The sequence below is a fragment of the Salvelinus sp. IW2-2015 genome, linkage group LG15, assembly GCF_002910315.2.
Source record: "Salvelinus sp. IW2-2015 linkage group LG15, ASM291031v2, whole genome shotgun sequence".
Taxonomy (NCBI): Eukaryota; Metazoa; Chordata; class Actinopteri; order Salmoniformes; family Salmonidae; genus Salvelinus; species Salvelinus sp. IW2-2015.
In genome coordinates, this window is record NC_036855.1 from 9,549,962 (window position 1) to 9,572,195 (window position 22,234).

At 42.8% G+C, this 22,234-nt stretch overlaps 1 protein-coding gene across 3 annotated transcripts in view; it reads right to left on the reverse strand.

The window, feature by feature from the left end:
- The window catches only part of ntng2a (netrin g2a), an 85,264-nt gene that overhangs the window by 1,325 nt on the left and 61,705 nt on the right, over positions 1–22,234 (reverse strand). The window contains exons 6-13 of one of the 3 annotated variants that reach the window (XM_024003081.2): positions 11,840–11,926; positions 11,397–11,552; positions 8,798–9,742; positions 8,402–8,467; positions 7,277–7,348; positions 5,912–6,079; positions 4,333–4,467; positions 469–3,981 (exon numbers count right to left, since the gene is read on the reverse strand). In XM_024003081.2, the coding sequence (XP_023858849.2) occupies positions 3,758–3,981; positions 4,333–4,467; positions 5,912–6,079; positions 7,277–7,348; positions 8,402–8,467; positions 8,798–9,742; positions 11,397–11,552; positions 11,840–11,926 (1,853 nt within the window). In that variant the 3' untranslated portion in view covers positions 469–3,757. Of the gene's footprint in view, positions 1–468; positions 3,982–4,332; positions 4,468–5,911; positions 6,080–7,276; positions 7,349–8,401; positions 8,468–8,797; positions 9,743–11,396; positions 11,553–11,839; positions 11,927–22,234 lie in introns of those variants that run through there. The other 2 variants (XM_070446914.1, XM_070446915.1) reach the window with 2 other exon arrangements.

Consider the following 22,234-nt stretch of genomic DNA (forward strand, 5'->3'; position numbering starts at 1 on the left):
AGTTGACATATTTGTGTTATATTTACGTTGATGTAGGTCTATGTGACCGGGGCTAGTGACAACACTGCGTGTTCAAACTAGACTTGATGAGCCCACTTTAGCTTATCTTACATGTGCTGTGTTTTGTTTTCACCCCTAATACACACCAAGCTGTCTTCGTTAATCCTTTGGTGCACGCAGTGTAATGTGTAACACCAGCTGGGGTCTTCACGCCCGCTGCCAACGAGACGGGGTATGCCAGTGTGCAGGGATTGGCTCACTGGGCCAAAGTGCGAGGACTGCCTGCTGGATACAGCTGGAGACAGGCCTTTCCGTAAGGAGCGAGAGAGAGAGAGAGAGGAGAGAGAGAGGAGAGAGAGAGAGAGAGAGAGGAGAGAGAGGAGAGAGTAGAGAGAGAGAGAGAGAGAGAGAGAGAGAGGAGAAGAGAGAGAGAAAATATATACAGTACCAGTCAAAAGTTTGGACACACCTACTCGTTCAAGGGTTTTTCTTTATTTTAACTGCTTTCTACATTGTAGAATAATAGTGAAGACATCAAAACTATGAAATAACACATATGGAATCATGTAGTAACCAAAAAAGTGTTAAACAAATCAAAATATATTTTAGATTCTTTAAAGTAGCCACCTATTGCCTTGATGACAGCTTTGCACACTCTCCATCCTCTAGAGAGAGACTTAAACCTGGGTACCAGGACGACGGTAAGGGACCTTCCAAAGGGTGGAACCTCCTGGGGTTGGTCAGTGAAGATATAATAGTGGACTCTGAGCCCAACCAAATACTTCTGCTCTGCTGTTGCCAAAAATGTATCAAGGAAGCGAATGTATCTGCCAATCAGAGGTGTTCAAAACATGAAGTTTCAATACGAAAAGCAGGTATTATAATTTGTTTTTGAATTCATCAATCTCTTTACTTTCCAACAGTGAAAACCGTAGTTGTTATAGTGAGGTTTAGGGGTGGTCATTAATGTCTGGATTGAAGGTGCCAACCCCAGCATCACTGTCAGAGGATCTGCTCTCCTGCAGTGTATAAGGAAGTCAGATACAGAGATTCATGATTATGGAAAACACTATCTTTTACATTTGGCATATTGCTTTTCTTTATCTATTAGTTTTAGGGAATTCATCATTTTATGTTTGCAAACAGAGGGAATACCTTTGATTCATCATTGTGGGCTTTGTTGAGACCTGTCTAAAAAGAAAACGGTTTATTTCATTCCAATAATGGAAATGAGGTGTTGTATTACAGAAAATAAGAGTACACTAATGACTCAGCCATCAGGAGACGTGACCTCTACTTGTATTTGTCTCCAGGTTTCTTGGACATCAATTTTGTTTCCTTGCCCAAGGACCGATTGATCCCTGACTGAAAAATGTCAATGATGGCCATAGTGCTTGAATGTTAAGCATATCATTTAGTGGAAGAGAAAGTTGAGAAGGGACCTCCACACTCAGGTGTAATAGCATGTCCCCCTATTACCCCGTAGTAGTTGAAGAGATTTCAGATGAGTGATGCTGCTGGGCTATAAGAGCGAGTAGTATTGTACCTGCGGAGGATGCAGTCTCTGTTTTAGAGTTGGCCACATACCCACACAGTGAAGTTAGTGTTACTAATTCAAAATTCTTTATTCATGCTGAATATTAACAGCCATACCTAAAATTCGACCAAACAAACATCCTTAATTCAATTTAAAATGAACGTTGTCCCTCAACACTAATAATTCAGTATCAATAGACCACTATTTCTTCAAGTGCAAGATCAGTGTGCTCACTTACCCAAGACTAATGTAGCTGGAGTCCTGATGGCTAATCGGCAAGACCGAACAGTGGTGGAAAAAGTACCCGATTGTCATACTTGAATAAAAGTAAAGATACCTTAATAGAAAATGGCTCAAGTAAAAGTGAAAGTCACCCAGTAAAATACTAATTAAGTAAAAGTCTTAAAGTATTTGGTTTTAAATATACTTAAGTATCAAAAGTATAAATCATTTAAAATTCCTTATATTAAGCATAACAGATGACACAATTAAAACAAAAATACGGATAGCCAAGGGCACACTCCAACACTCAGATATATAATTTACAAATGAAGCATTTGTGTTTAAGGAGTTTGCCAGATCAGAGGCAGTAGGGATGACTATGGATGTATTCTTGATAAGTGTGTGAATTGGGCCATTTTCCTTTTCTGCTAAGCATTCAAATTGTAAAGAGTACTTTTGGATGTCAGGGAAAAGTACGTTATTTTCTTTAGGAATGTAGTGAAGTAACAGTAAAAGTTGTCGTAGTAAAGTAAATTACATATTACATAAGTAGCAGTTTAAAGAATTTTTACTTAAGTACTTTACACAACTGAGACCTAACGTGTCATGTTTCTGTTAATGAGCAAACATTTACATTTGAATTAGTAGGCTCTCTATCATACACATTTTATAGAACCAAAATGGGGTTTTTAGAAAATCACAAGCACAAAATAATTCAACTGCGGTGCTCTTCTTCTGTTGAGGATGTGTAGTGTATCAATCCTATATTGTGCTCTACAGCTCTGTCCTCTAATATCATTGGCTGCTAAAATCCAGAGCTGGGATGATGTTCATTTTGGATATGGGCTTTCACATTCCATATGCAGTTTCAAAAACAGAATTTCATGACGAATATCCAGATCTGATTTCACTTACATACCAGGCTTGTGATGCACAGTATAAGGATACGTATAAAATCATAAGAATGTACTATCAATGCCACGGTTTCATGTTGTGTGAGCTAAAACGATCAACTAATATATCAATGCAGCTCTTGCACTGTACATGTTTTGTTATAGACTTTTGATAAGGGATTAGTGAAAATAGTGTTCTTCCGGAAATATTATATTCACGTGTTAGAGAGAGCGAGAGTGTGTGTCGCGATAAAACCCTGGAGTCAAATTATTGAACTTTCAAACCTTCACACTTTATTCCTTCAACTGTCTTTATCCAATGGAATCAGGAACATCATCCTAATCTTCTAACAGTCACGTTCTCAGAAAGGTTTACGGTAATAAAAATCTCATCATGGGTCATTTTCTTTAGAATGATAACGTTTACTTAGAACAAAAATAACAATTTCTACCAAAAATATTCAAACAATGTTAATATACAATAGTCATATATTTCCTTTGAAATATACATAGATTTGTTCAATTTGGATAGGTCATACTCCCTCTCTTTGCTTCATGATTTCCATGCAACAATTGATTCTCCAACACAAGCCACTGAAACATCAACTCTGATTAAAACATGTTTTACTCATATTTCCCCACTCTTTTCAGTTCAATGATGGTTGCCAGGAAACAAATAGGCTATGCAGCAAAGTAAGGAAACGTGAATTTGAGAGTAAGAGAAACTTGGCATTAGTAGGCCTCAGCAGTGATTACAACCATCTCGGGTCAGAAAACAAGTTGGCTAAGTGCAGTATTTCAGTGAGAACAGACTTAGATGTACGACAAGAAGAAAAAAAACTGTTTCATAAAGAATACTCTTCACTCTTTAAACTTTTCTTAGATAGTGATTTTGTTTTTTTGGTATACGTTCTTTCAGCACTGGCTTTCAGAGTGAGAGCCAGAGAGGAACTCTCTCTTTGTTTCCTCGTGGCGAGGCGACGAGAGGCTTGGCGCCCGCAAACAATGTTTCAGAATGCAACAGCACCGTGAGACTGAGGTTAGCGCGGCGGGTGGAGGGTCCCAATACTACAACCAGGTGTGCTCCAGCTGTCCTGGTTGTGGCTCAGCAAGCAGTGACTATTCTAAGCAGGGCGTTGGCTAGAAGGCAGCTCAGCATGGCGGCCAGGCTGACGTAGGAGGCAGAGGCACCGCTACAGCCCCTCTCTCCCTCGCAGAGCAGCTGCTCACACAGCACCCCCTTGTACTCTGGCAGACACAGACACTTCTGGTTCTGGAAGCAGGTGCCTCCATTCTGGCACAGCAGGAACTCATCATCGCAGACGTTGGCTACGAGATGAGACAGGGAGGAGATGGAGAAGGAGGGAGGAAACAAAGTGGATAGGATCAGTGTGACAACTGAATGCCTCAAGCCTAGAATCACTACAGGACACCCTGAGAAAAGTTAACTGGTTTTGGCAACGAGTACTATAACAAGACACCTGTTTTGACCTTACCTGTACGGTTGACATTTTCTGTTGAATGACTGATTATACAGTAAAGCTTGCCAGATTGTTACATGACCTTGAAAGGACTCATAGAGCTCACTGTGCATCGATTACCATTCAATTGGCAGACTGCTCAACTTTAGGCTACTGGTCTTAACTTTACCTTCACACACCCACGCACACCCCTACTTACGGGAGCAACCTTGTCTCCAGCTGTATCCAGGCAGGCAGTCCTCACACTTCGGCCCAATGGAGCCATCTCTACACTGGCAGAACCCTGTGTCGTTGCAGCGAGCATGGAAGGATCCCAGCTGATTACAATTACACTCTGCACAAAGGGATTAACAAGACATTGCTGTTTTAGTGAGGGTAGAAATACAACACAGCACATGTAAATAAGCTAAGTGCTCATCAATCTAGTTGAAACAGCAGTGTCACTAGCCCCGGTCACATAGACCTACATCAACATAAACATGTCACTGGTATTATGCTGACCATTCTATGCACGTTTAATCATTTTACATGACACGTCTCTCAGCCTGAGGAAACTTTGACAGCCTGAGGCATTGCTTTACCATTTCTCTGTAATATTATATTACTTTAGTACATGTCTTATCCTTTGCCTGAAAACATTAGGCCCACTTCACAGCTGTATCTTATAACACTGACACTGGATTCTGTGACGAACTTATTTGGATAAAATATCATAAACTTCGTTTTTAACATTTGATAAGAGCTCAGCTGACTTCATTGTTCAAACGTTCAGCATTTTCCCAAGGTAGGACACGGTCGTCTTCATTCGCTACCAAACACAAGGAAATGGACTGAAACGGGGGAACTTGCCAAGTAAGAAAACTTCCTGATTTTGTTTCCATTGCAAAATGTTGAATGTCCAATAGATCACGACTAACAGTACGAACAGTATTGCTGTTGTGTATGATAGATCCTCCAGTAGGTGTCAGTGTGCCATTGTGTCATTCTTGCTCGGCACTGTGTAGTACTTTGTGTAGTGCTACTGTATTTGTGTAGTAAAATGTTAATCAAGGGTTTATAAAGGGGCTGAAAAGTGTATACGTTCATAGACTATTTATTATGAGTATATATAAATCATTAAACCTCATTGGTTGAAATTGTGTAATTGTAATTTTCTTGGTTTACAAATCATTTGTTTATAAATACACCTGAATGTTGCATGCTGTTTAAAATTGTCGACAGTTACATTTAATTTAGACACTGGCTGTATTCTTTAGTTACAGTCATTTTTTCATCTTACCTATGATAAATGGGGAGTTGAATAGGATGCATGGCAATGGGCTCCACCAACACAATTCTAATATAGATGTGAAAAGAGCATTTAAAGTATACTTAACAACGTAACAGTTAACAACTTTAGACAGGGTACCTTCATGTATTGTTACATATGCTGCTTTACAAACATTGTATGCTGATTCATTTAGATCCAGCAGGTGTAATTGTAATTCCTTAACATTTTAGGTTACTATGGTATGAATCGCAATGTTTTCAACCTTTTCTGAATAAATGATTAGCTAGCTATAATGATTCTATTTAGCTGTTATAGGCTCAAGGGATCATGCTTTAATACTCTTGACCTGCAAGGGGTCATACAGGAGACATCACAGATTTGCAGGTGATTAGTAGGGATTGAAGGCAATACACAATGATACATCTGTCTTGTTTTGCCTTTATCAAACATTTTCCGTTGTGCATATCATTGTGTAATGTACATGAAGGAACTGATGAGAGGTCCTGACCTATACAAACGTTGTCATCGTCCAGCTCAGCAGAGATATTCCGGAAGTATCCCAGTCGACAGTGCTGACAGTTCTGCCCCCTAGTGTTGTGTTTGCAGCTGACACAAGTCACGATGTTGATAAAGTCAATATAACTGCAGCGGTTCGAGTGGCCATAGCACTCACAGTCTGTCAAGGGGAAAGAGCGGAGTAGGGTTAGTGGAGGAGGAGGAGGAGGAGGAGGAGGAGGAGGAGGAATGGTCCTATTCAAACAATTCAAAGTCAGAGGTAGCACTCAAAGTTATTTACTCTACACTCTTAGAAAAATGTTTCCAAAAGGGTTATTTGGCTGTCCCCATAGGAGAACCCTTTTTGGTTCCATGTAGAACCCACTGTGGAAAGGGTTCTACATGCAACCCAAAAGGGTTCTACCTGCAACTAAAAAAGCTTATTCAAAGAAGAACCCTTCAAGGTTCTAGATAGCAAATGTATTTCTAAGTGTACAACTTAACTGTTTCACTCATTATACAAAAGCCAAATGGATAAGACATAGCAGGCTCCATAGACCTGAATTATGCTGAGTTCAGAAACCAGTTCCTGACTTTGTGGCCCCATGGGAAATCCATTGACCTCAATAAGTCAAAATCTGCATTATTTAACCAGCTAACGATCCGGCCTCAATACTGTACATTGATTTACAGAGGTGTAACATGTAATCAATGGTAGCGCAAATATACCAAATAAGTTGTTTCAATTTTGTTTGCATTACAGTCTTGATCAATTGATTGTCATAATGGAGCTTATTATGCATTAGCAGTTTGTTCCATTATACTACAAGAAGCTAAATAATGCTAAATTTACAAGGAGATTTAGATTATGGTTTAGTTGTTTAATCAGGCTTCATGTTACATCTCTTTGTTTAGAGGGGATTCATTATTGACACGTTATTTTGAAGATGCTGCTGGTGCAATATGAAGACCTGCTGTACCACAGAGTAGAGCAGTGGGACAGGGGGCAAAAACAGCTTATCAAATATGAATGGGCCAATTACCCTACAGTTTGTTGAAAGAATGGCAACTGTCTCACAAATGAATCCACAGTTCAAACAGACATCCACACTAATGACATTACACAATCAGTGGAAACATAGACGCTATAGGTTGTGAGATTTCATTAAGTTCACAATAAAAAGGTACGACAGTATTACTAAAATGGAAGGGAAATTAGTTGCTTACCTTATGAAACAAACAGAACACCAAAATGCAACAAAGAAACGCATGGAAACAACAAAAGATGAATGAATGAAGGAAAATAATGGACAAACTTTGGCCATTTTTCCACAGTTGTCTTGTCCAAACAGATCTAATGCGGGAAATTATTTCTTACCTTGAAACTGGATGTATGCAACCTTAGACTGGCTGTATTTGGACCCACCAGGAATCAACAGTTTGACAACCGCTTGAGAAATAAAGCATATATTTAACTGAGTTATAGCTAATACTAACATGCCAATGTGAACACGCCTCTACTACGCAGTCGCTGAAATATAGGGACCACTAAAATCAAAATGTCTGTCAAACACAAGAGGTTACGACATGCTAATAGTGAGTCACTGTCAGACATCTCACAGGATTCACAGAAAAAGACAGCATACAATCCATAAATAGTTATCAACCATGTAAATCTACCCATTAACACAAAGCATTGTGCATTACAACGTTCAGTAATTAACAAAGTATAGCTATTTACTGCTCTACCAGAACAACATCTCATTCCCAATCAGACAATCCACCTCACCAGCAGTAAGAGGCCTTATTAGGGATGTGTATATTAGGGAACGCGATGGGGAAAAAGTGTAATGTTTTTTTACAACTGAAAACTAAAATTAGCTTCAGTCTGTTATCTTCAGTTTTAGTGCCTAATGAACACCACCCTGAAGTGATTGTAATCACCGTCCAAAGCTAGTTTTCAATACTGGTTCGTCTACAGCTGATGAGTGGAGTCTAAGTGGTGACAGAATCACCCACACAATAGTATGTGGCCCATTCTGTAACATGTCAACAACAAAAATACATTAGGTTTCACACACACACACACACACACACACACACACACACACACACACACACACACACACACACACACACACACACACACACAAACTACTCCTAATGCATGTTAGCAGCTTGGTGCTTTGAGTCAATAGCCTCATGAAACCATGGATCAGGTATCTTACTAGGACATGGGCTCAGCCAAAAAAATGTCTCAATGCTTTTCTACTCCTATTTTGTCCATCAATTATCTATTTGCACTCTGACCCCCCATTAGGGATGTTTTCCTATAGCAACCAGGCGACTAACACGTCAACTTCAACCCCATTGCCGAGTCACCGTGAGTGGGTTCAGGGAATTCAAAATGGATGGTTACCGACACCGCTACAAATTGACATGCTAATGATAGCAGAATTAGCATACAGTACAAACACTACTAGACTACTGTAGATCAATATACCTTTTTTTGTCTCTTTCTTTTTCACCTTTCCTTTGCTTTCCCATTTGGCTTCAGTTTTGGGGGTAACTATGTACACCAGAGAGATTGTGAGAGATCAGAATAAATAGCAACTTCAAACTGTTTACTCATTCTTTATTAGTGTCGAATGAACCTTTGGGTATTGTCCCCCCAACTATTTGATGAAGCCATTAAGGCAACACCTTGTGTGAAGGTCATAACACCGTACTGACACGACTGCATATTAGCAGCATATAGACTGCATACACAACTGCACATCAGAGGATCATTTTGTTCATTCTAAATGTGGTTCCTTCAATATTTGCAGTGTTATCATAGTTTACTGATGGAATATGCATAAACTTATAAATGGAAGAAAAAATATATATCACAATGTACCTGTTTCCTGTTTAACATTTTCTTCTTTATTTTCCCCTTTCTCACTATTGCCAGTATCAGGAGCTGGACCACCTGAATCGGGAGCTGGATCACCTGAATCGGGAGCTGGATCACCTGAATCGGGAGCTGGATCACCTGAATCGGGAGCTGGATCAMCTGAATCGGGAGCTGGATCACCTGAATCGGGAGCTGGATCAACTGAATCGGGAGCTGGATCACTTGTGTCAGGAGATGGGGTTGCTGAAGATGAGTCTGGAGCTGTAGTAACTACATCAGGTGCCTGGGTAGGATCATCAGATGTTAAGGTATCTGTGTCAGTGGATGGAACAGCTGCATCAGGCGCAACTGTATCAAGAGCTAGGGTAGCAGCATCAGGTGTAGATTTGTCTGGTACTTGGGTGGTAGCTCCACCCAGTGCCCGGGAAAGAGGTTCAGGTTCTGAAGTAACTGTGTCGGGAGGTGGAGGAACTGCTCCTGGTATTGAAATAACTCCATCAGGTGTTGAGATAAGTCCATCAGATGCTGAAGTAGCCACGTCAGATGCGAGTGTATCTCCATTAGATGCTGGAATAAATGTAGCAGATACTGAGGTATCAGCATCAGGTGCTGAGGTAAGTCCATTTATTAGTGGTGTTACTATATCAGATACTGGAGTAACTGTGTCCGATGCCAGAAAGGGCACACCAGATGTCGAAGTGAATACATCAGATGCTGAGGTAACGGTGCCAGAAGTTGTGGTAAATATGTCAGATGTTGGAGTCACTGTGTAAAATGTTGTAGTACTGGTGTCAGATGCTTTGGTACTGGTGTCAGATGCTGTGGGACTGGTGTCAGAAGTCACTGTGTAAGAAGTTGTCATTGTGCTGTCTAGTGTTTGAGTAAATCCATCTGATGTTGGAATGGTTGCATCAAATGTGACGTCAGCTGCTTCAGATGATTGAGTAACTGCAATTGTGTACAGAAAAATCATGAGTTGTCAAGATGGCATATTAACCACTATATCAATAATATATTGATGTTGGCTCACTAACTTTTCCCCCATTTCAGTCAGTATCAGTAGAAATGGAATACCCCATGCCCTGATATCATCACTTCCATTGCATCTTCCCTGTGGCCCAACCTCAGGCACAGTGTTCTGTGCCTCCATCCTGTTATGGTTTCATGTATGTATCTATCTCCACGGGCTCCATAATTTTGCCTGTTTTGGTCTCCCTTACCACGACCGGTCTTCTCTCGGCTTGTGAAATATTTAGCAGCTGTTCATTCAATTGGTATTCAGAAATAGATCAGAAATGCTTGAGCTTTGGCTCCCAGCGCAGTAATGCTGGCTCAACCTTGTGCTCCAGAAAGAGATGATGTTACACAATGATAGCGTATTTCATGATTTATCGCCCCTGGCTGTTGATTGTGTCCAGTGACAGCACTTTCCCTGTACGGTGTGAGGTATAGCACCGGCTGGGCGGGCAGCACACAATGCATCGGTGGATATAATCAGACCCTTGCTAAGCAGGAGGAAGGTGCTAAGGGGGCAACAAACAGAATGGCCATTTGATTTAAAAGTAAAATGCCACAAAGCACTTTGGTGTCGTTTTTATTGCAGGTGATTGGAAATGATCTGTTCCATTCTTTTTCCTATAAAACATTCCCAAGGGAATCAAAGTAGCTACATTCATCTGTGTTCTAGAAATCCCTGGGATAAGATCAACATGCTGCCAGTTCCTGAGAAATAGTGAGCCTGCTGGGTATTTAATCTTCCAAACAAGAGAGTAGAAAACCCCTGGCCAACTTCTCACCTTCAGTATTTACAAACTGTCTCTGTCAAAATAGACAAAAAACAGCATAGAATGATAGAGTTACCTTATCATTATTGGTCCTGTCAAAGTATGCTTTCCATACTCTCCATACTCCCCTATTCACTCCACTGTCTCTTTATATCTGGGGGTTACAAACGTGGGCTCTGTACAGTGAGTAAAAAAACAAGGCTCTGTTCTAATACTCACCCAGCCTCTGGGGGACACAACTAAGTGTAAGCTAGTAGCTGACACAAGACAGGAACCCCTGAAGTGTAAGTACCCTAGCACATGGAGATGTTAACAGAGCAGCATCATGGCCCACATACCGTATCGTGCCTTAAGGACTACTTTAGCCTCGTAATCATGTTTAATCTCTTTACCCCAGTGCAACCTCCGGGGAGATTAAGACACTCTATGGCCTCCAGCAGTCGTGATCCACACTGAAAGAGGTTAATGGGTGTAAATAGGGGGTCTACAGGCTTCTTTGAGTTTTCTCTGACAAACAGTGAGGATTTCTGATCCTCTTGCCTGTCACGCTTACACATCTGTTTCAAGTGAGGCGTGTTTCGCTATCCTTATAGTCCAAACGTTTGTAAAATGTACTAAATGATAGGTCATAGAAAAATCTGTGACTATCAGTATGTCCAAGGTGGATGCATTGCAAGAATAGTCTAACCAATATTCACATGTTTAGATCTATAAACAATATCAAAAAGACATTTACAGAAAAAGGGTGACAAAGCTAATGTAGTGTAAGGGTGCAAAGTCAGAGGTCAGGGATTCCTCCGGTGTATCTGGGTACTTACCTTTCGGCTGCACTTTCACTGTGGTTGTGGGGGGTGTTACCTCCAGGGGTGGCGAGGTCACTGTGTTTAACGATGGGCTATCTGTCTGGTCGGGACTGGCAGAGACTGGCACAGTGGCTGGTATAGTGGAGGTTTGGTCAGTTGCCACAAGCAACACTTGAGGGAGCAATTGGAGAGCATTTACTGAGTCAGTAATGAGGTAGTTAGGTTGAGAGGTTTATTGTGTATTCATAAGGCAGGTATTCTTTCATTAACTTCAACAGCTACACACCAATGCTCTCCAGATGTTGTCTAACATCATATTACAACTGCAATCCTAGTGTGTGCCTAGTGAGACTAAAAGTACCCCGACTAGAATACTTTGAATTCATGTACAGTTTGAGGTGATCATACTCTATACTACTACTACTACGAGACTTGTGTTCATCTCACTAGTTTCCCACCTGCTGTGTCGGCGAGGGAGTCCCTGAGCTGCGTGCTGGATGTGGGACCCACCACAGCTGTCACTGTGGCAGTGAAGCTGCTGGTGTCTATTTGGCACAGAAGATGATGGGGGTCATACAGTGTCTCGTAAGGGTCTGACATTTTGAAGTATTCTAACAATGAACGCTATGCTTCTAACTAAAGGTACATTGGCTGAGAGACAGAAATACAAGCACACACACAAATTAATGCACGCACATATAAAACACACACACATACGTACATGTATGCAAACATGCCTACACACACACAATATTGGTTTCTTTGCACTTGACCTATAACCAAATCATGTTTTTTTTATCCCTTATGTCCGATATTTCAAATCATACTAATATTATGCGTCAACGTCAACATGGTTCAGGTATAGCACTAAGCGTGGAGTCTCCCTGTAGTGTAGTGAGACGTGGCAGAGAGGAGCGACTCGCCCTCCTCCTGCAGATGGGCGCATTGGGATTCAGTGGGGCGCACTTGGAACAGTGGGAGCATTCCTGCTGTCTGGCAGGCTGATGTTTTATTAACGCAGAATCCCTCTCCAGTGGTTGATCATTAGCACATGGCCAAAAGGACACACTCTCAATTCAATCTTTACTTAAAAAGATGCCCAATTATCAGCCGGGAAGAGTTAATACACGCTGGGCACCAGGCACAAGCGCATATCATTAAGGAAATGTTTGTGCATGTACTTTGGGACAACTGCTGGAGCATATCTTAGTAGCATCCATGTGGGGAATTCAATTCTGTTCCGCTTTCTTATGATCTGTATTTACATATCTGAATACTACGTGCCAAGAGGAACATCATGGCTTCGTTAGGGTGGGGTATTATTGCCAAATGGCCGTGCTGAAATCATATGTCTGCTGGAGGTGAATTTACCTGTGGTAAACTATCTGGGCTACATGGGACTCACAAGTATGTGGAGCAGAGCTAGGTACTGAGGCAAGTCACAATTCATATGTACTGCAGCTGTGGTAACATGAAGGTTGGGAGATTGGGACAGCTTTCCCCTAACCCCTCCCCTCTCCCCCCACTTACTATCTGCCTCAATGGACAACCAGTTTAGAGAATAATGTTACCAGAGAAGATCTGCTCCCTGAATGACATCCCTAGATCATATATCACTCTCAGCCTCTTGATGGTGGAGTTACACTGACGTGTCTGTGTGTACGTGTGTGCGTGCGTGTGTGTGTGTGTGCTTGAAGGTAATGTAAATGAACACCACTACAATGTGCCATTGCTTGAATTTGTCATCGGTCATCCATAAATTCAATGAATTTCACCTTGTACATACAGTGCATTCGGAAAGTATTCAGACCCCTTGACTTTTACCAGCCTTATTCTAAAAGTGACTAAATAAAAACAATTCCTCTGCAATCTACAAACAGTACCCAATAATGACGAAGCGAAAACAGGGTTTTATAAATGTTTGCATACATATGCTACTAATACTTTGCTATGAGACTCGAAATTGAGCTCAGGTGCATCCTGTTTCAATTGATCATCCTTGATGTTTCTACAACTTGATTGGAGTCCACCTGTGCTAAATTAAATTGATTGGACATGATTTGGAAAGGCACACACCTGTCTATATAAGGTCCCACAGCTGACAGTGCATGTCAGAGCAAAAACCAAGCCATGAGATAAAATAAATTGTTCATAGAGCTCTGAGACAGGATTGTGTCGAGGCACAAATCAGGGGAAGGGTACCAACACATTTCTGCAACATTGAAGGTCCCCAAGAACACAGTGGCCTTCATCATTCTTAAATGGAAGAAGTGTGAACCACCAAGACTCTTCCTAGAGCTGGCCACCTGGCCAAACTGAGCAATCGGGGGAGAAGGGCCTTGGTCAGGGAGGTGACCAAGAACCCGATGGTCACTCTGACAGAGTTCTAGAGTTCCTCTGTGGAGATGGGAGAATCTTCCAGAAGGACAACTATCTCTGCAGCACTCCACCATTCAGGCCTTTATGGTAGAGTGGCCAGATGGAAGCCACTCCTCAGTAAAAGGCAAATGACAGAACTGCTTGGAGTTTGCCAAAAGGCACCTAAAGACTCTCAGAACATGAGAAACAAGATCCTCTGGTCTGATGAAACCAAGATTGAACTCTTTGGCTTGAATGCCAAGCGTCACGTCTGGAGGAAACCTGGCACCATCCCTACGGTGAAGCATGGTAGTGGCAGCGTCATGCTGTGGGGATGTTTTTCAGCGGCAGGGACTGGGAGACTAGTCAGGATCGAGGGAAAGATTAACAGAGCAAAGTACAGAGAGATCCTTGATGAAAACCTGCTCAAGAGCACTCAGGACCTCAGACTGGAGAGAAGGATCATCTTCCAACTGGACAAAGACCCTAAGCACACAGCCAAGACAACGCAGGAGTGGCTTCGGGACAAGTCTCAATGTCCTTGAGTGGCCCAGCCAGAGCCCAAACTTGAACCCGATCGATCATCTCTGGAGAGACCTGAAAATAGCTGTGCAGCAAGCAACGCTCCCCATCCAACCTGACAGAGCTTGAGAAGATCTGCAGAGAAGAATGGAAGAAACTCCCCAAATACAGGTGTGCCAAGCTTGTAGTGTCATACACAAGAAGACTCAATGCTGTAATCGCTGCCAAAGGTGCTTCAACAAAGTACTGAGTAAATGGTCTGAATACTTATGTCAATGTTATATTATTGTTTTTTATTTTTAATAAATTAGTAAACATATCTAAAAACCTGTTTTTGCTTCGTCATTATAGGTTATTCTGTGTAGTTTTAGAATACGGCTGTAATGTAACAAAATGTGGAAAAAGTCAAGGGGTCTGAATACTTTCCGAAAGGCACTGTATTGTATAGTAAATCCTATTACAACCGTCTTGTGATTGTTTTATAGTATTAATACCTAAAAATATTGCCCTTGGTGGTGAATGTATTGTACAGTATGCACTATTTGTGGTGAGAATGGAGGGATATAAATATTCATCACTCATCCCTCCATCATTCCAACCTTTCTCCCTCCCGGAGACAGGGAAAGGTTCTGTCACCGTGAGGAATCTCACCTTGGAGAACAACGCCACTGTGATACAGGGATCATGTGTGGAATTAATATGATATAGAATGATACAGTCATCCTCTGTTATAATCAATCTTTAATCACCTTTAATCCTATGGTTGGGACTGACTACACACCTGGAATTGATAGGAACCCCACCAAGATCTGTATTCATAAAGCGTCTCAGAGCAGGACTGCTGATCTAGGATCAGGACCTCCCCTGTTCATAATCTTATTCATTATTTCTTAAAAGTCTAAGCCGTTGGGGGTGGTCATACTATGGATCATTTAGCTATTTGAATTCAATTTTAGGGCCCCTTTAGGTATAAAAAATATATATATATATATATACACTGCTCAAAAAAATAAAGGGAACACTAAAATAACACATCCTAGATCTGAATGAATGAAATATTCTTATTAAATACTTTTTTCTTTACATAGTTGAATGTGCTGACAACAAAATCACACAAAAATTATCAATGGAAATCAAATTTATCAACCCATGGAGGTCTGGATTTGGAGTCACACTCAAAATTAAAGTGGAAAACCACACTACAGGCTGATCCAACTTTGATGTAATGTCCTTAAAACAAGTCAAAATGAGGCTCAGTAGTGTGTGTGGCCTCCACGTGCCTGTATGACCTCCATACAACGCCTGGGCATGCTCCTGATGAGGTGGCGGATGGTCTCCTGAGGGATCTCCTCCCAGACCTGGACTAAAGCATCCGCCAACTCCTGGACAGTCTGTGGTGCAACGTGGCGTTGGTGGATGGAGCGAGACATGATGTCCCAGATGTGCTCAATTGGATTCAGATCTGAGGAACGGGCGGGCCAGTACATAGCATCAATGCCTTCCTCTTGCAGGAACTGCTGACACCACTCCAGCCACATGAGGTCTAGCATTGTCTTGCATTAGGAGGAACCCAGGGCCAACCGCACCAGCATATGGTCTCACAAGGGTCTGAGGATCTCATCTCGGTACCTAATGGTCAGCGCTACCTCTGGCGAGCACATGGAGGCTGTGCGTCCCCACAAAGAAATGCCACCCCACACATAACTGACCCACCGCAAACCGGTCATGCTGGGAGGATGTTGCAGGCAGCAGAACGTTCTCCACGGCGTCTCCAGACTCTGTCACGTCTGTCACATGTGCTCAGTGTGAACCTGCTTTCATCTGTGAAGAGCACACCAATCTTGGTGTTCTCTGGCAAATGCAAACGTCCTGCACGGTGTTGGGCTGGAAGCACAACCCCACCTGTGGACGCCGGGCCCTCATACCACCCTCATGGAGTCTGTTTCTGACCGTTTGAGCAGACACATGCACATTTGTGGCCTGCTGGAGGTCATTTTGCAGGCTCTGGCAGTGCTCCTCCTGCTCCTCCTTGCACAAAGGCGGAGGTAGCGGTCCTGCTGCTGGGTTGTTGCCCTCCTACCGCTCCTCCACGTCTCCTGATGTACTGGCCTGTCTCCTGGGAGCGCCTCCATGCTCTGGACACTACGCTGACAGACACGGCAAACCTTCTTGCCACAGCTCGCATGATGTATTGCCATCCTGATGAGCTGCATCACCTGAGCCACTTGTGTGGGTTGTAGACCCTCTCCTGCTACCACTAGAGTGAAAGCACCGCCAGCATTCAAAAGTGACCAAAACATCAGCCAGAAGCATAGGAACTGAGAAGTGGTCTGTGGTCACCACCTGCAGAACCACTCCTTTATTGGGGGTGTCTTGCTAATTGCATATATTTTCCATCTGTTGTCTATTCCATTTGCACAACAGCATGTGAAATTTATTGTCAATCAGTGTTGCTTCCTAAGTGGACAGTTTGATTTCACAGAAGTGTGATTGACTTGGAGTTACATTGTGTTGTTTAAGTGTTCCCTTTATTTTTTTGAGCAGCGTATATATATATATTGAATTTGGCCTTTACTACTATAGCCCAGAGAAACGCTTTGAATAAAACATTCATAACAGTCAAAAAATAAATAATACGAAACAAGAAGTTGAAGTGTTTGTTCTATATCTAGGAGATATAAGACAGCTCAGGAAATATATTTACACTACCGTTCCAAGATTTGGAGCCACTTAGAAATGTCCTTGTTTTTGAAAGAAAAGACATTTTTTTGTCCATTTAAAATAACATCAAATTGATCAGAAATACCGTGTAGACATTGTTAATGTTGTAAATAACTATTGTAGATGGAAACGGCAGATTTTTTATGTAATATCTATGTAGATGTGCAGAGGCCCATTATCAGCAACCATCACTCCTGTGTTCCAATGGCACGTTGTGTTAGCTAATCCAAGTTTATCATTTTAAAAGTCTCAACGTCAACAGTGAAGAAGCGACTCCGGGATCCTGGCTTTCGAGGCAGAGTTGCAAAGAAAAAGCCATATCTCAGACTGGCCAATAAAAAGAAAAGATTAAGATGGGCAAAAGAACACAGACACTGGACAGAGGAACTCTGCCTAGAAGGCCAGCATCCCGGAGTCGCCCCTTCACTGTTGACGTTGAGACTGGTGTTTTACGGGTACTATTTAATGAAGCTGCCAGTTGAGGACTTGTGAGGCGTCTGTTTCTCAAACTAGACACTCTAATGTACTTGTCCTCTTGCTCAGATGTGCCTCCCACTCCTCTTTCTATTCTGGTTAGAGCCAGTTTGCGAGGTTCTGTGAAGGGAGTAATACACAGCATTGTACGAGATCTTCAGTTTCTTGGCAATTTCTCACATGGAATAGTCCTAATTTCTCAGAACAAGAATAGACTGACGAGTTTCAGAAGAAAGGTCATTGTTTCTGGCCATTTTGAGCCTGTAATCGAACCCACAAATGCCGATGCTCCAGAGATACTCAACTAGTCTAAAGAAGGACAGTTTTATTGCTTCTTTAATCAGTACAACAGTTTTCAGCTGTGCTAACATAATTGCAAAAGGGTTTTCTAATGAWCAATTAGCCTTTTAAAATGATAAACTTGGATTAGCTAATGTAACGGATGTGAAATGGCTAGCTAGTTAGCGGGTACGCGCTACTAGCGTTTCAATCAGTTACGTCACTTGCTCTGAAACCTAGAAGTAGTGTTGCACCTTGCTCTGCAAGGGCCGCGGCCTTTGTGGAGCGATGGGTAACGACGCTTCGTGGGTGATTGTTGTTGATGTGTGCAAAGGGCCCTGGTTCGCGCCCGTGTCGGGGCGAGGGGACGCCGTAAAGTTATACTGTTACATTGATGCTGTTGACCCGGATCACTGGTTGCTGCGGAAAAGGAGGAGGTTGAAAGGGGGGTGAGTGTAACGGATGTGAAATGGCTAGCTAGTTAGCGGGTACGCGCTACTAGCGTTTCAATCAGTTACGTCACTTGCTCTGAAACCTAGAAGTAGTGTTGCACCTTGCTCTGCAAGGGCCGCGGCCTTTGTGGAGCGATGGGTAACGACGCTTCGTGGGTGATTGTTGTTGATGTGTGCAGAGGGTCCCTGGTTCGAGCCCGGGTATGGGCGAGGGGACGTACTAAAGTTATACTGTTACACTAACACAACGTGCCATTGGAACACAGGAGTGATGGTTGCTGATTATGGGCCTCTGTATGCCTATGTAGATATTCCATGAAAAAAAATTGCCGTTTCCAGCTACAATAGTCATTTACAACATGAACAATGTCTACACCGTATTTCTGATCAATTTGATGTTATTTTAAAGGACAAATTATTATTTTTTCTTTCAAAAACAAGGACATTTCTAAGTGACCCCAAACTTTTGAATGGTAGTGTGTATATATATACACACATGTATACTGTATATTTTTACACATATTTAAACCCTTTTTTGGGTAGGCACAAAACTAACTTCTATCACATTTCAGGTAAGACCCAAGTGCAGACTGTGTTGAAGTAACAACGTTTATTACAGCAACAGGGGCAGGCAAACGAGGTCAAGGCAGGCAGGGGTCGGTAATCCAGAGTAGGGGCAAAGGTACAGGACAGCAGGCAGGGTCAGGGGCAGGCAGGCCCAGGACAGGCAGAGAGGTCAGGCAGGCGGGCTCAGAGTTAGGACAGGCAATGGTCAAAACCAGAAGGGCGAGAAGAGAGACTAGGGAAACGCAGGAGCTGAGATACAAAACACTGGTTGACCTGACAAACAAGACAAACTGACATAGACAGACAGAAAACACAGGTATAAATACCCAGGGAATAAGTGGGGAAGATGGGCCACACCTGGAGGGGGTGGAGACAAGCACAAGGACAGGTGAAACAGATCAGGGCGTGACACCTTCATCCTTTAAAACCGGTTCCGGGTACCTTCAGACGACTCCCGTGACACTTGTGGAAAACGGATACCAACATCGTGTTCGTGAGAGTCTCCCCTTTCCATAGAGTGGTCATAATAGTTTGTAGGTGAAACCGTTCGGACGCTACATACGTTTTCGTGAGAAGGTCGATTTTCGGGATGTCTCATGGAATGACAAAACACCTCTCTAACTCTGCCACCTTTCACCGCAGATGCGGAAGTGAAATATCGGCAGATGCTGTGAATTTAGACGCATCCTATAAAATAAAAAAACAGGTCTCTAGTTCAAACTGACAGATTTGAATGGGGACTTTTTTTATTATGTTACTTACATGCAATCGACTATAGATTTTATAATACAAATAATCCAAACTGTTCATAGATCAGCCCTCCAAGTCAAAAAAAGGCTGCCTTTGTACTTTAACAAACAAGTGAGAATTGTCAAATGAACAAGCATGTCGAATTAATTTGGAGAAAAAAATATGACTGCCAAGCATCGTAGGTGGATGTAGAGTAGAATCTACTCTCACACCATTCATTTTGAGCAAATTCATAATCGTCTACTAGGTACAGATGTAGTATCTTAAATTGATCAATGTTTTTGTTGCTGAGAATTTTCCTGCACCGCAGGAAATACAAACTTGTAGTCTATTTATCAACCCCTATAAAAAATATCCATTATAATCCATATAATAATTCACATTTCCTGTTGTTGCAGGATACATTTTCTGCTGTAGCAAACTGGCTCAAACCATATGAAATCTCCCTCTGATCCTTTAACTTATTGTGCACATAATGTTGCTGCTACTGTCTCTTATGACCGAAAATAACTTCTGGACATCAGAAAAGCGATTACTCACCGCTTACTGGAAGAAACGTTTTCCTTTAACGAGTCCGACGAGAAGGATATCTTGCTTTCACTGGAACAGGCCCAGATCCACGCCTTTTGCGTGAAACTGTAACATCTTATGTTTCACCGAGACGTGGCTGAATGAAGAAATGGAAAATATAGAGCTGGCGGGATTTTCCATGCACCGGCAGAACAGAGATGCTACCTCTGGTAAGACGAGGGGCGGGGGTGTGTGTCTTTTTGTCAATAACAGCTGGTTCGCGATGTCTAATATTAAAGAAGTCTCAAGGTATTGCTCGCCTGAGGTAGAGTACCTTATGATAAGCTGTAGACCACACTATCTACCAAGAGAGTTCTCATCTTTATTATTCGTACCCATCTATTTACCACCACAAAGCGAAGCTGGCGCTAAGACAGCTCTCAACCAACTCTATAAGGCCATAAGCAAAAATGAAAATGCTCATCCAGAAGCGACGCTCCTAGTGGCCGGGGACTTTAATGCAGGCAAACTTAAATCCGTTTTACCAAATTTTTACCAGCATGTCACTTGTGCAATCAGGTAAGGAAAAAAAATCCTAGACCACCTTAACTCCACACACAGAGATGCGTACAAAGCTCTACCCCACCCTCCATTTGGCAAATCTGACCACAATTCTATCCTCCTGATTCCTGCTTACAAGCAAAAACTAAAGCAGGAAGTACCAGTGACTCGCTCAATATGGACGTGGTCAGATGATGCAGATGCTACACTACAGGACTGTTTTGCTAGCACAGACTGGTATTTGTTCCGGGATTCATCCAATGGCATTGAGGAATATACCACCTCAGTCATCGGCTTCATCAATAAGTGCATCGATGACGTCGTCCCCACAGTGACTATACGTACATACCCCAACCAGAAGCCATGGATTACAGGCAACATCCACATCGAGCTAAAGGCTAGAGATGCCGCTTTCAAGGAACGGGAGACTAATCCGGGCGCTTATAAGAAATCCAGCTATTCCCTCAGACGAACCATCAAGCAAGCAAAAAGTGTCAATACAGGATTAAGATTGAATCCTACTACACCAGCTCTGACGCTCGGATGTGGCAGGGCTTGAAAACTATTACGGACTACAAAGGGAAACCCAGACATGAGCTGCCCAGTGATGCGAGCTTACCAGATGAGCTAAATGCCTTTAATGCTCGCTTCGAGGCAAGCAACACTGAAGCATGCACAAGAGCACCAGCTGTTCTCGATGACTGTGTGATAATGATCTCGGTAGCGATGTAAACAAAAGCTTTAAACAGGTCAACATTCACAAAGCCGCTGGGCCAGACGGATTACCAGGACGTGTACTTAAAGCATGCGCGGACCAACTGTCAAGTGTCTTCACTTGACCGAGTGTGTAATGCCTACATGTTTCAAGCAGACCACCATCGTCCCTGTGCCCAAGGAAGCGAAGGTAACCTGCCTAAATGATTACCGCCCCATGGCACTCACGTCGGTAGCCATGAAGTGCTTTGAGAGACTGGTCATGGCTCACATCAACAGCATCCTCCCGGACACCCTAGACCCAAACCAATTCGCATACCGCCCCAACAGATCAGATGACGCAATCTCAAACGCACTCCACACCGCCCGTTCGCACCACAAAGGAACATCTATGTGAGAATGCTGTTCATCGACTACAGCTTAGCGTTCAACACCATAGTGCCCACGAAGCTTATCACTAAGCTAAGGACTCTGGAACTAAACACCTCCCTTTGCAACTGGATCCTGGACTTCCTGATGGGCCGCCCCCATGTGGTAAGAGTAGGGGGCCCCTCAGGGGTGTGTACTTAGTCCCCTCCTGTATTCCCTGTTCACCCACGACTGCGTGGCCAAACATGACTCCAACACCATCATTAAGTTTGCTGACGACATTAACATCGACGGGGCTGTAGTGGAGCGGGTCGGGAGTTTCAAGTTCCTTGCTGTCCACATCACCACGAACTATCATGGTCCAAACATACCAAGACAGTCGTGAAGACGGTACGACAAAACCTTTTCCCCTCAGGAGACTGAAAAGACTTGGCATGGGCCCCCAGATCCTCCACAGGTTCTACAGCTGCACCATTGAGAGCATCCTGACCGGTTGCATCACCGCCTGGTATGGCAACTGCTCGGCATCTGACCGTAAGTTTCTACAGAGGGTAGTGCGAACGGCCCAGTACATCA